This window comes from Pelophylax lessonae, assembly GCF_965119305.1.
Source record: "Pelophylax lessonae genome assembly, chromosome: 7".
Taxonomy (NCBI): domain Eukaryota; kingdom Metazoa; phylum Chordata; class Amphibia; order Anura; family Ranidae; genus Pelophylax; species Pelophylax lessonae.
The window spans coordinates 288,933,422-288,946,061 of record NC_138774.1 but is presented as its reverse complement, the minus strand read 5'-3'; the positions used below and the strand labels follow the sequence as shown (position 1 = coordinate 288,946,061).

General features: G+C 46.3%; 1 protein-coding gene across 2 annotated transcripts in view; it reads left to right on the top strand.

Annotated features, from left to right (window-relative positions):
- Positions 1–12,114, top strand: part of TNC (tenascin C) — a 209,704-nt gene extending 197,590 nt beyond the window's left edge. For both annotated transcript variants that reach the window (XM_082263948.1, XM_082263949.1), the window contains 4 exons: positions 738–834; positions 3,619–3,780; positions 6,808–6,971; positions 11,560–12,114. In XM_082263948.1, the coding sequence (XP_082120074.1) occupies positions 738–834; positions 3,619–3,780; positions 6,808–6,971; positions 11,560–11,670 (534 nt within the window). In that variant the 3' untranslated portion in view covers positions 11,671–12,114. The remainder of the gene's footprint in view (positions 1–737; positions 835–3,618; positions 3,781–6,807; positions 6,972–11,559) is intronic.
- Positions 12,115–12,640: the final 526 nt, after the last annotated feature.

Below are 12,640 nucleotides of genomic sequence, written 5' to 3'. Positions count from 1 at the left end.
CACTTTTAAAGTAAAATTAACAGAACTGCTTCCACTCTCTTCCATGTCCAGTATAACAATGCTAGGAATTTGGCGGGGGCGATCTTATATACTGGGGGGCGTATTCACTAATGATTGGTCTAGGGACCCCCTAGTCACTCCAATCACATTCCTAGCATTCTCCTGCCCCCTCAATTGGCTTTTGCTAATGGTTCTGGTCCAATCACGGGCTTTTAAAGCCCATTTCCTGAAGCATTGCATTTTGGGCGGTTCTGGTTGCCGAATTCCGAACTTTTTGGGCAAAAAGTTCTAAATTCGGCCGAACCTCGAACACCCAATGTTCGGGCCGAACCGATGGTCGACCCGAACCTTTCGATCATCCCTACTCTACATTTCTGTGTATTTATGTGTGCCTTTACCCATGGTGATGATCCAGACAAGTGTACACTTCTAAACTTTACTTTTACTTTACTTTTGTTGGTGTAAACTTCCATACTTTGGTCACTTTGGTTGGTTTAAAATTCCATTCTTTGGTCACCTTGGTTGGTGTAAATGTCCACACTTTGGTTGGTGTAAACTTCCATACTTTGTAAACATTACACCAACCAAAGTGACCCAAATATGGAAGTTTACATTGTAGACTTTTATATTTTGGTCACTTTGGTTGGCTAAAAATTCTATACTTTTGTCACTCTCAATATTTTTGTTGGAGTATTTTAGGATTCATGACTGTCACTTTTCATATTTTCTACCTACAGGTGTTTTTAAGACGAATTGATGGTTCTGAAGATTTTTACAAAAACTGGAGGACATATGCTAGTGGATTTGGAGATACCTCTAAGGAGTTCTTCTTGGGTGAGTCATTTCTGTACTATATAGAGCTAACGACATAAAATATGAGCATATCAGATATAATGTGACAGAATATGTATTAAGCGTAAAGTTTGAGTTTTTCACCTTACATTGTGAGGGTTGCACCTTTCAATCAATGTGTTTCATAAATAAAAAAGACTTGGGATTTTCTTTTATGATGTCAGATTATGGGAGGCTTTGGCTAATGTGAACCTGTGCCCAGACTATGGACATTCAATAATTTTTATATATTCTTACCAAGTAGTATAAGAATTTTAAGGAGACCCTATTGCCAAACTAATGATTCCAACAACAATCTTCCCATAGGATTAGATGGGCAATTAACATATCCTAGGCATTTTACTTATATGTTTGTCAAGATTACTTTTTACATGTAAGTCCCATCAACATTGTTGCTCTATTTGTAATAAAACAAGGGATGTTGGTGCCAGATCTTGGTGGTCCCAGCAATTTTGGTGGTACATTTACCTGTAAATGCCTCCCTTGTGTAGACCACCAAAAGGCCTAATCCTGCTTCTGGGCGCCGGCATCTTGGATGTTATGTTAGCACACCCAGCAGACTCAAGTGACTCCCATGGCAGCTACATAAAATGATATGTAGGGAGTTAAGGGGAGGAGTGGAGGAACTTGGCCAGCACAGACAGTATTTAAACACTCCCACACTGTGCTAGTAAATTTACTCTTCTGAAGTAGCAAGTTCAGAGGCACATTGCAAGTCAATAAAAAAATAATTTATAAAATTAAATGCTACAAGTAAGCATTCAGATACCTACATTTTCTGTGCTTTTACCTAGCATTCGGTGGCAGGGTTTCTTTAAAACAAGCTCTCAGTGGCCACTGTAGCCCCAGGCACTGTGGAGCAACTCATTCTCAATTTTTATAACAAAGACAGTCAAGTTGGTTTTAGTTGGATTCTTAGCAGCTTTATTATATGCTTTTCCTCCACTTCATATAGTTGTAGAAGCTGTGGCAGGGATGCACCATGCCACGAGAGAGTTTTGTCTCACCCATGCAGGTAGAGGGGCTCCTGGTGTGCCATAGGGTAGAGAAGATTTGGAGTCACCCACGTTTTTCAATTGTGTAGGTTGAGGGCCCCTGGATGTGCATCTCATTAGGAAAAAACTGGTCTTTGAGTTTTCTCTAGGATTAGTAGATCCTGGCATGGGTCCTAGAGCCTAGAGGCTTTATGGAGTATTGGTGGGATGAAGCCTCCAACCCTGAGCCCACAATTTGATGGTGAAAGCTCCTGCTAATGGTTTGGATGTAAAATGCAATTCCAACTGTGTGCTTTTCTTCCACTTCATATAGTTGTAGAAGCTGTGACAGGGCTGCACCAGGGTTACATATAGAGAAGATTTGGTCTCACCCATGAAGGTTAAGAAGCTCCTGGATGTTTGTCTCATTAGGAGAAAACTGGTCTTTGAGTTTTCTCTAGGATTAGTAAATCCTGGTATAGGTCCTAGAGCCTGGAGACTTTGTGGAGTAGATCCTGGTATGGGTCCTAGAGCCTGGAGACTTTGTGGAGTAGATCCTGTTATGGGTCCTAGAGCCTGGAGACTTTGTGGAGTATTAGTGGGATGAAGCCTCCAACCCTGAGCCCACAATTTGATGGTGAACGCACCTGGTAATGGTTTGGACGTAAAATGCAATTCCAACTGTGTGCTTTTCTTCCACTTCATATAGTTGTAGAAGCTGTTACAGAGCTGAACCATAGTACATATAGAGAAGATTTGGTCTCACCCATGAAGGTTGAGAACCTCCTGGATGTTTGTTTCATTAGGAGAAAGCTGGTCTTTGAGTTTTCTATAGGATTAGTAAATCCTGGTGTGGGTCCTAGAGCCTGGAGACTTTGTGGAGTAAATCCTGGTGTGGGTCCTAGAGCCTGGAGACTTTGTGGAGTAGATCCTGGTATGGGTCCTGGAGCCTGGAGACTTTGTGGAGTATTAGTGGGATGAAGCCTCCAACCCTGAGCCCACAATTTGATGGTGAAAGCACCTGTTAATGGTTTGGACGTAAAATGCAATTCCAACTCTTTGCTTTCCTTCCACTTCATATAGTTGTAGAAGCTGTGACAGGGCTGCACCATGTTACCTATAGAGAAGATTTGGTCTCACCCATGAAGGTTGAGAACCTCCTGGATGTTTGCTTCATTAGGAGAAAGCTGGTCTTTGAGTTTTCTCTAGGATTAGTTGATCCTGGTATAGGTCCTAGAGCCTGGAGAATTTGTGGAGTAGATCCTGGTATGGGTCCTAGAGCCTGGAGACTTTGTGGAGTAGATCCTGGTATGGGTCCTAGAGCCTGGAGACTTTGTGGAGTAGATCCTGGTATGGGTCCTAGAGCCTGGAGACTTTGTGGAGTATTGGTGGGATGAAGCCTCCAACCCTTAGTCGACAATTTGATGGCGAAAGCACCTGCTAATAGTTTTGAGCCAAGCAGCATATATTAGATCCAAATGTAGGGTTCCTTCTATTGCCCTGTCTTGCTGATTCATACAGTATTTCCAATCCACAAGTTTGCACCAACAGACCAAGAAAAAAAAAGTGACGATGACAGATTTGGTTTTTGCATTCCCTTACCCTTAAAGTGATTTCTGCAGCTGATGGAGTCTATTGGTGTAAAATTGAATTACCATGTGACATTATTATCTCCTGAGGATGGAATTTGGGAATGTTTGATCTGTGTGAGACTCCTTTTCTTTTTTTTCTTTTTTTTTACAGTATGGAATTTTTTTTTTTAAAGTGTCATTATTTTTAATTTGATTTGCAGGTTTGGATAACTTGCACAAAATCACATCGCAGGGACAGTATGAGCTTCGTGTGGACCTCAGAGACCACGGGGAAACTGCTTACGCAGTTTATGACAAGTTTAGTGTTGGAGACGCAAGGAAGCGGTACAGGCTGTCTGTCAGTGGCTACAGCGGTACAGCAGGTGGGTATTCTTTGTGTAAAATAATATTAAATTAAACTCTTTTTTGTCATCAACTGAAATCTAAAATAGTTTCAAATTTTAAAACAAAGATATAAATATACCATGGGAAGCCTATTGATTTTTTTAAATTTTTTTTATTGGATGTGCAATTAATATTTTTATTAATTGTCAGTATTTTTTTGTTTGTAGCGCAAAAAATAAAAACCGTAGTGGTGATCAAACACCACCAAAAGAAAGCTCTATTTGTGGAAAAACGGACATCAATTTTATTTGGGTACAGCGTAACACGACCGCACAATTGTCAGTTAAAGTAGCACAGTGGCACATCGCAAAAAAATTGTCTGGTCAGGAGGGGGGGTAAATCTTCCAGAGGGCAAGTGTTTAACTGGCAATTGTGTGGTCATGTAACACTGTACCCAAATGAAATTTATATCATTTTCTTACACAAATAGAGCTTTCTTTTTATGGCATTTAAACACCACTGTTTTTTTATATATATATATATATATATATATATATATATATATTATTATTATTATTATTATTATATAAACAGAAAAAGAACAAAAATTTTGAAAGAAAAAAATATATATTTTTTACTTGCCACTAAAAAAAATATCTAGGGATTGGCAGAGGGGGGGTGGGACACGGAGTGGAAGTCAGTGGAAGGATTGGCAGAGAGGGGTGGAGGACACGGAGTGGAAGCCAGTGGAAGGATTGGCAGAGATGTGTTGAGGACACTGAATGGAAGCCAGTGGAGGGATTGGCAGATGGGGTGGAGGACACTGAATGGAGGCCAGTAGAGAGATTGGCAGAGAGGGGTAGAGGACACTGAGTGGAAGCCAGTGGAAGGATTGGCAGAGGGGGTGGAGGACACTAAATGGAGGCCAGTGGAGGGATTGGCAGAGAGGGGCGGAGGACACTGAATGGAGGCCAGTGGAGGGATTGGCAGAGAGGGGTGGAGGACACTGAATGGAGGCCAGTGGAGGGATTGGCTGAGAGGGGTGGAGGACACTGAGTGGAAGCCAGTGGTGGGATTGGCAGAGGGGAGGGAGGACACTGAATGAAGGCCAGTGGTTGGCGGAGGGGGTGGAGGACACTGAATGGAAACCAGTGGAGGGATTGGCAGAGGGGATGGAGGACACTGAATGAAGGCTGGTGGAGGGATTGGCAGAGAGGGGTGGAGGACACGGAGTAGAAGCCAGTGGAAGGATTGGCAGAGAGGCGTGGAGGACACGGAGTGGAAGCCAGTGGAAGGATTGGCAGAGAGGCGTGGAGGAAACTGACTGGAAGACAGTGGAGGGATTGGCAGAGGGGGTGGAGGACACTGAATGAAGGCCAGTGGTTGGCGGAGGGGGTGGAGGACACTGAATGGAGGCCAGTAGAAGGATTGGCAGAGAGGGGTAGGGGACAGTGAGTGGAAGCCAGTTGAAGGATTGGCAGAGGTGTGGAGGACACTGAGTGGAAGCCAGTGGAGGGATTGGCAGAGAGGGGTGGAGGACACGGAGTAGAAGCCAGTGGAAGGATTGGCAGAGAGGCGTGGAGGACACGGAGTGAAAGCCAGTGCAAGGATTGGCAGAGAGGCGTGGAGGACACGGAGTGGAAGCCAGTGGAAGGATTGGCAGAGAGGCGTGGAGGACACTGAGTGGAAGCCAGTGGAGGGATGGGCAGAGGGGGTGGAGGACACTGAATGGAGGCCAGTGAAGGGATTGGCAGAGAGGGGCGGTGAACACTGAGTGGAAGCCAGTGGAGGGATTGGCAGAGAGGGGTGGAGGACACGGAGTGGAAGCCAGTGCAAGGATTGGCAGAGAGGCGTTGAGGACACGGAGTGGAAGCCAGTGGAAGGATTGGCAGAGAGGCGTGGAGGACACTGAGTGGAAGCCAGTGGAGGGATTGGCAGAGGGGGTGGAGGACACTGAATGAAGGCCAGTGGTTGGCGGAGGGGGTGGAGGACACTGAATGGAGGCCAGTGAAGGGATTGGCAGAGAGGGGCGGTGAACACTGAGTGGAAGCCAGTGGAGGCATTGGCAGAGAGGGGTGGAGGACACGGAGTGGAAGCCAGTGGAGGGATAGGCAGAGGGGTGGAGGACACTGAATGGAGGCCAGTGAAGGGATTGACAGAGAGGCGTGGAGGACATGGAGTGGAAGCCAGTGGAGGGATTGGCAGAGAGGGGTGGAGGACACAAAGTGGAAGCCAGTGGAGGGATTGACAGGGAGGCGTGGAGGACACGGAGTGGAAGCCAGTGGAGGGATAGGCAGAGGGGGTGGAGGACACTGAATGGAGGCCAGTGAAGGGATTGGCAGAGAGGCGTGGAGGACATGGAGTGGAAGCCAGTGGAGGGATTGGCAGAGGGGATGGAGGAAACTGAATGGAGGCCAATGGAGGGATTGACAGAGAGGCGTGGAGGACACGAAGTGGAAGCCAGTGGAAGGATTGGCAGAGAGGCGTGGAGGACATGGAGTGGAAGCCAGTGGCGGGATTGGCAGAGAGGGGTGGAGGAAACTGAATGGAGGCCAATGTAGGGATTGACAGAGAGGCGTGGAGGACACTGAGTGAAAGCCAGTGAAGGGATTGGCAGAGAGGGGTAGCAGACGCTGAGCGGTTTGTTAGGTGGATGAATCCGGCAGCAGCATTCATGATGAACTGCAGGAGCCTAGGTATTGGTAAGCCGATGAGGAGGGAGTTGCAGTAGTCAAGGTGAGAGATGAACAGAGAGTGAATTAGAAGCTTTGTCATTGATTAGGAAGGGGTGAATCTTGGAGTCGTTGCGGAGATTTAGGCTGCAAGTTATGGACAGTGATTGGATGTGGGGCCAAAAGATTTCAGAGTCCAGGAGGACTACACCTAGGACCTTGGCATGGGGGAAGGAATGATAGTTGAGTCATTGATATTGAAAGAGAAATCAGGGGAAGGGGCGCAAGGGAGAAGAAAATGTGCTTGGTTTTGGATGGGTTGAGAGATGGTACTAAATATAGTACTTTTAGTGGTAAATTCCTAATAAATATTCTTATTTTCTGTCATTTTAGGAGATTCAATGACCTATCACGATGGGCGCCCGTTTTCCACATTTGACAAGGACAATGATTCCGCCATTACCAACTGTGCCTTGTCTTACAAAGGAGCCTTCTGGTATAAGAACTGTCACAGAGTAAACCTTATGGGAAGATACGGTGACAACAGCCACAGTCAGGTAAGCATATTGCTTCGGTTTGGGAGAGGTGCTTCCCTAAATTACATAACGGACAGCAAAGCAAACCGCCTTATTTGGTGATGGGAGTCTCTAGGTCTAGCGCAGTCATTGGTCTCCTTGATCATTAGTGGGTGCTGAGAACCCAGACTTGCTGCTGCTGCTGCTTTCTCGCTTATGGTACCCCCTTCTTCTTACCACAAGTGCCATAATCTAAAAGAAAATACACAAGCCGCAGTGGTTTTCCTTACAGATATACTCTTCACCAGGGCTTTTTTTACTGGGAACGTGGGGGAACACCGTTCCGCCACCTCCAGCAGTGAATGTATGTAATGGCGATTGGTTCTGAGGTGTGCTGGAGGGTTTAATGATGCTGGCTGCTGGGGGCTCTATTGTTCCTGGGGAATCTATTGTTTCTGTTTGGGGGGAGGGTCAGTTGTTCCTGTGAGGGATCTACTATTGAGGGAGGAGTCTACTAATGCAGGCTGCTAGAAGATCTAGTGTTGTTGTGGGGATATATTGTTGCCAGGGCTCTATTGTTGCTGGTGGGATCTATTGTTGCTGGAGGGATAAATTGTTGCTGGTGGGGGGTCTACTATTGAGGGAGGAGTCTACTAATGCAGGCTGCTAGAAGATCTAGTGTTGTTGTGGGGATATATTGTTGCCAGGGCTCTAGTTTTGCTGGTGGGATCTATTGTTGCTGGAGGGATCTGTTGTTGCTGGTGGGGGATCTGTTGTTGCTGGTGGAGGGTCTATTGTTGCTGGCTTCAGGAGATCTATTGTACTGCTTTTCTTGTTATCGTTAACACATTCCTACAAATTACAATTGCAAGTTACAATGATACCGAATGGTGGTGAAAGGTGGTAATGGGAGATGAGTAGGAGGGGGGGGGGGGGGGTAAAACCAAGGGACAATGCTCGAAGTTGGGTGGGGGGGTAGAGACATTGGGTAACTTGGAAAAGGGGGGGGGGGGACTTGTACCTATTCTCTGAGAAAAAAAAGCCCTGCCCTTCACTCAAATTTAATCAATTAGAAAGAAAAAGTACAAGGAGGAGGAGAGCCTTTTACAGCCTTTTGACCGGCCCCTCGTCCTATCACATAGGGATCTATTTATAAAAAAAATGTACTGGGCGAATGTCACAACCATTTGCTTAGCCGTAACAAATTTTCCCTGAATTTTGTCTAATAGGTTTAGTTCCTATGATAATGTATCAGCTCCATCTAGTGGCCATATAGTGATATTTTCTTGAAATACTTAAATCAGGAAAATGCTTTATTACTGCTCAGCAAGCAAAAGGAAATCTTCCCAATGGGACACCAAGGTGAAACCAAAATTGACAGCTGTCTGTTCCCTTCTCTATTCAAAACTAAAAAAAAAATTGTATCAAATACATACCGTAATTTTCCTTTTCTGGCATCAACCCATGGCAGCATGTGGCAGTAGCCCTGCCTTCTTCCGCCCACAGGACCAGTGCACAACTATAAAGAGTTAGCGCCCACACAATAGCCCATTCCCTGTACATGGCTAGGAATGAACTGGGTGAGTTTAGTATGCCCCCATGGATTGGCGCTACGAAAGGAAAATTACGGTAAGTGTTTGATACAATTTTTTGTTTTCCTGGCACCAAAATGGCAGCATATATGTGGTAGACCAATAACTAGCTACCATGGTGGGAAGCTTAAGCAAATCTTATCTTATATGAAAGTGAGTGAGATACCTCCTTCCCACTAAAGACAGCTGTAGTGAGGACTGTAACAGATCAACCGGCACCTCGACTGGGTACCTCCATTGACGGATGCTCCTAGAGCTTCCCGAGGGCTCCAAGCACTCCACCAGACACCATAACCACCTCAGGAGGGCTCCAAGCACTCCACCAGACATCATAACCACCTCAGGAGGGCTCCAAGCACCCAACCAGACACCATACCCACCTCAGACTCCACGAACCGCCGCAGCTTGGTTTGGGTCTCGTCGTCTCCTACCCACCCCGGACCTACGACAAGGCTCCAGGTTCCAGTGGGTGAACCTCTCTTTCCCCAGAGAGTGAAGCAGGAACAAGCTCTTACAAGAGCTTAGTGATTATCCAAGGGAGTATGAAGAGCATAGCAATCCCTCGTAGCAGATTCCCCCAATAAGAGACAGGACTCTAGATTGAAGGTAAGGTAGAACTCAAACTGTTTATTAAAACACAGGCACAAAGAGATATACACTGTGGGACAATCTCCCCTTCCCCTTAGCAGCCAATCCACATACACATATACATCCCATAATAAGGCAGACAGAAACAATAGAACAATGGAATGCAGGCACTTACCAATAACAAACCCCACCCCATCTCACTGTCTAGCAAGGCGCTATGAGACACTCCTGCAATATTCTAGCAATCTGAAAAGTCAAACCATTCATCTTAAGAGTCCATTCAGACTAGCGCGACTTGTCAGGCGACTTGACAAGTCATGATCGGTCGCTCGCCATTGAGTAGTACAGGACCCGTTCTAATAGGAGCGACACAAGTCGCTCCGACTTAGAAAAAGGGTCCTGTACTACTTTGGGGCGACCTGGAGGCGACTTGCATTGACTTCAATTATATGAAGTCCGTGCAAGTCGCGCCGAAGTCGCGGTGCACACTTCACAGGTCTCCCCACAAAGTCGTGTCGCGCCAGTCTGAATGGGCTGTCATACATTTCCTGAGAGATATTGTTGACAAATATTACTGTCCCATCTGAAGCAATCCAAAACATTATTTATCTGTCTTTCACTCCCAGTGACGGTGAACACTGTCACAAGGACTACTAAGGCCCTTAGTAGTGTTGAAAGAACGCACCATGAGAGCACCTGATTGGCTCTCTTGCCTATCGTGTTGGCTGACACCACTGTGTAAGGTGCCCACAATGTTCAGATGCTGCTGGTCGAACGTTTACCATTTACTTTCAGTGGCTACAGCCCAGCCATAAAGTGGGCCCTTAGAATTAACTTTAGGAAGCAGAAAGCAGTTGTGTTCTGGAGCCTTCTACCATTGGCTAGCTAAACAACTGTTTGCAAGTGTGCTATCTTGAATGTATTAATAAACTGTTGTGTGGGTGCTAACTCTTTATAGCTTTACACTGATCCTGTGACCAGAAGTAAGCGGGGCTTCTACCACATGTATGCTCAAGGTAGGGGAAGGAGGTGATCCCTGGGTGTGGCCTGCTTGGAGTCCAGGCTGAGATTGCTACTCTGTTCACCTCAATAGGACCACCAGGGATCACCTCCTTCCCCTACCTTGAGCCATTGTAGGAGTCAGGAGGGGTTCCATCCCTTGTTGCCAGCACTGTTAGCAGAAGATGTGGAGGTACTCACACACACCCCACATCTACTGAGTGGCACACAAAGATGTCATGGACCAGTGGTGGTCCATCTATTGGGGGTGCAGGGGCGCCGCCTCCCCTATTCATGCGTCCGGCCCCCTAAACTACATGCAGGGTGCCGGCCGCATGGATTCCAATTGGGTTTTTTTTCTTTTGAAGCACATGTTTAAAGCCAGAGGCTTCAAAAAAGGGTGCACCCAGTCGTGTGGCATTAGCAAATGAATATTCGCTATCGTCACATGAATTCTCCTCCTGGCCAATCAGGAAGCGGGTCCTAAAACCCGTTTCCCGATTGGCCGAAAGGAGAAACCATGCCATTGGTCAAGGAGGAGGGAGGAGACGCAGGAGACTGAGGTGGAAGCCGCCGCTGCCGCCACCGCTGCTGCTGTCTGCCCTCCACATGTCCAGGGTGAGTGAGTCGGTGACCAGGGGTGGGGGGGTGAGGGTATGGTGTTTGGGCTGGTGTGGTCCGGGGGGGTGAGGGTATGGTGTGTGGTCTGGTGTCGTCCGGGGGGGTATGGTGTGGCCCGTCTGCTGCCCCCCCCCACCCCGACCCATGGAGCACCAGCTGCCACCGTGATGGACCACATATATGCCGCCATGTTGGTGCCAGGAAAGTTTTGCCTTTAGAAAAAATTTAAAAGGGAATTTCAGGTATGGTATATCTTTATAGTTGGACCAATGTAACTAACTATGAATATGCTTTACCGGTCCAATGCCCCTGGAAGCTGGAAATTACTAAAGTAGACACTGCTACTACACCACTACCACACCAATACTACACTGCTACTCCAGTGATCCCCACTTGCTTCAGGGTCCTTTGCCAAGTGGCTGGCCTCCTGCATTATGAACACAGGAAGTCAGTTGCCCGGCACTGAGGCCATTTAGAGAATGGATTGCAGGAGAAGAGGGGGGGTGGTAGAGTAACGCTCTTCACCTCGTCCAATCAGAGAATGCCCCTGTGTTTAGAATACATCAGGCCAGCCACTCTTTGCAGAACCCAGAAGCTAGTGGAGATCACTGGGGTAGAGGTGTCTAATTCAGTTATTTCCAGCTTCCAAGGACATCGGTCAGGTATGGTATATACATAGTTACATTGGTCCAAGCTGGACCAATGTAACTGTGTAAATAGGTACCATACCTGGAATTCCTCTTTAATGATTTATTATTTGAAACAATGTAACTCTTCTCCATATCACTTTACCTTCATCCTCAATTAATCTTGCTTTGTTCTACTTGCAGGGAATCAACTGGTTCCATTGGAAGGGTCACGAATACTCCATTCAGTTTGCAGAAATGAAGCTCAGACCCGTCAGCTTCAGAAATCTTGAAGGAAGACGAAAGAGAGCATAATGACTAATGTAACATTGTGACAACAACATGCAAGAAGAGGTGCAGAGACTGACTGTGGCGGCGAAGTACAACAGCCAGCCCACACCCCACTATCACATAGCTCAACCCTTAAAAAAACAAAAGTGTCTTATGGAAATACCACAATGTCTTAAGTATGCCATCGCTTAAAGGAGCTACCAATAATTTTTTTTGGCCCCAACAGCACCAAAGACTTTTGACGCAGCTAAGTTGTGCTTACGGAATCCTCCACTTGTGAGGCAGGAAAAGAAGAATGGGCGCGAACATTGGCCGGAACCATGAAAAAAATATGAAGTGTACAGTAGTAGTTTTAGATATGTCATATTTTTAAACTAAAGCTATTGTGTAATATTTTTGTCTTAAGAATGTTTTATTTGGTGGGTTGGGTGGCTTTTATATAAAATAAAATAAACACGTTACAATATATTATGTATCGATATCAAATCCATTTCTGAAAAAGGGGTTGACGTGAATTGCATTTGGAGTTTTTTTGTACTTGACCAGCCATGCTTAGACTTTTTATCCCAGAGGAACCCTTGAAATAATTTTTAGGTCCCAAGGGAACCTTTGGTAAGATTAGTCCCTTGGGGGTCATTGGGAAAATACCTCTTACATTGGTGGTGGTAAGTAGCAAAAGGGCCCTTCTTACAAGGGTGGCCAGAATACCAGTCTTGTAGTCATGCTGCTGGCTCTGCTGAGTGGCATTGGACCCTGAACTATGCAGGCACCATCAGACGGGAGGTCTGTTAGCCACAGCTCAAGGAATCCCCTTACAGGGGTGGCATGAATGACACCCTTGTAGTCATAAAGGTGGCCCCTGCAAATGACAATGGATCTGGAACTATGGAACTAAGCACCATTAAATTTCAGGTCACTTCAAGGCAACAGCTCTACGAACCCATTTCCACCCCTGAAGGAAACCCTGGTAAGATTAGTCTGTTGAGGGTCATTG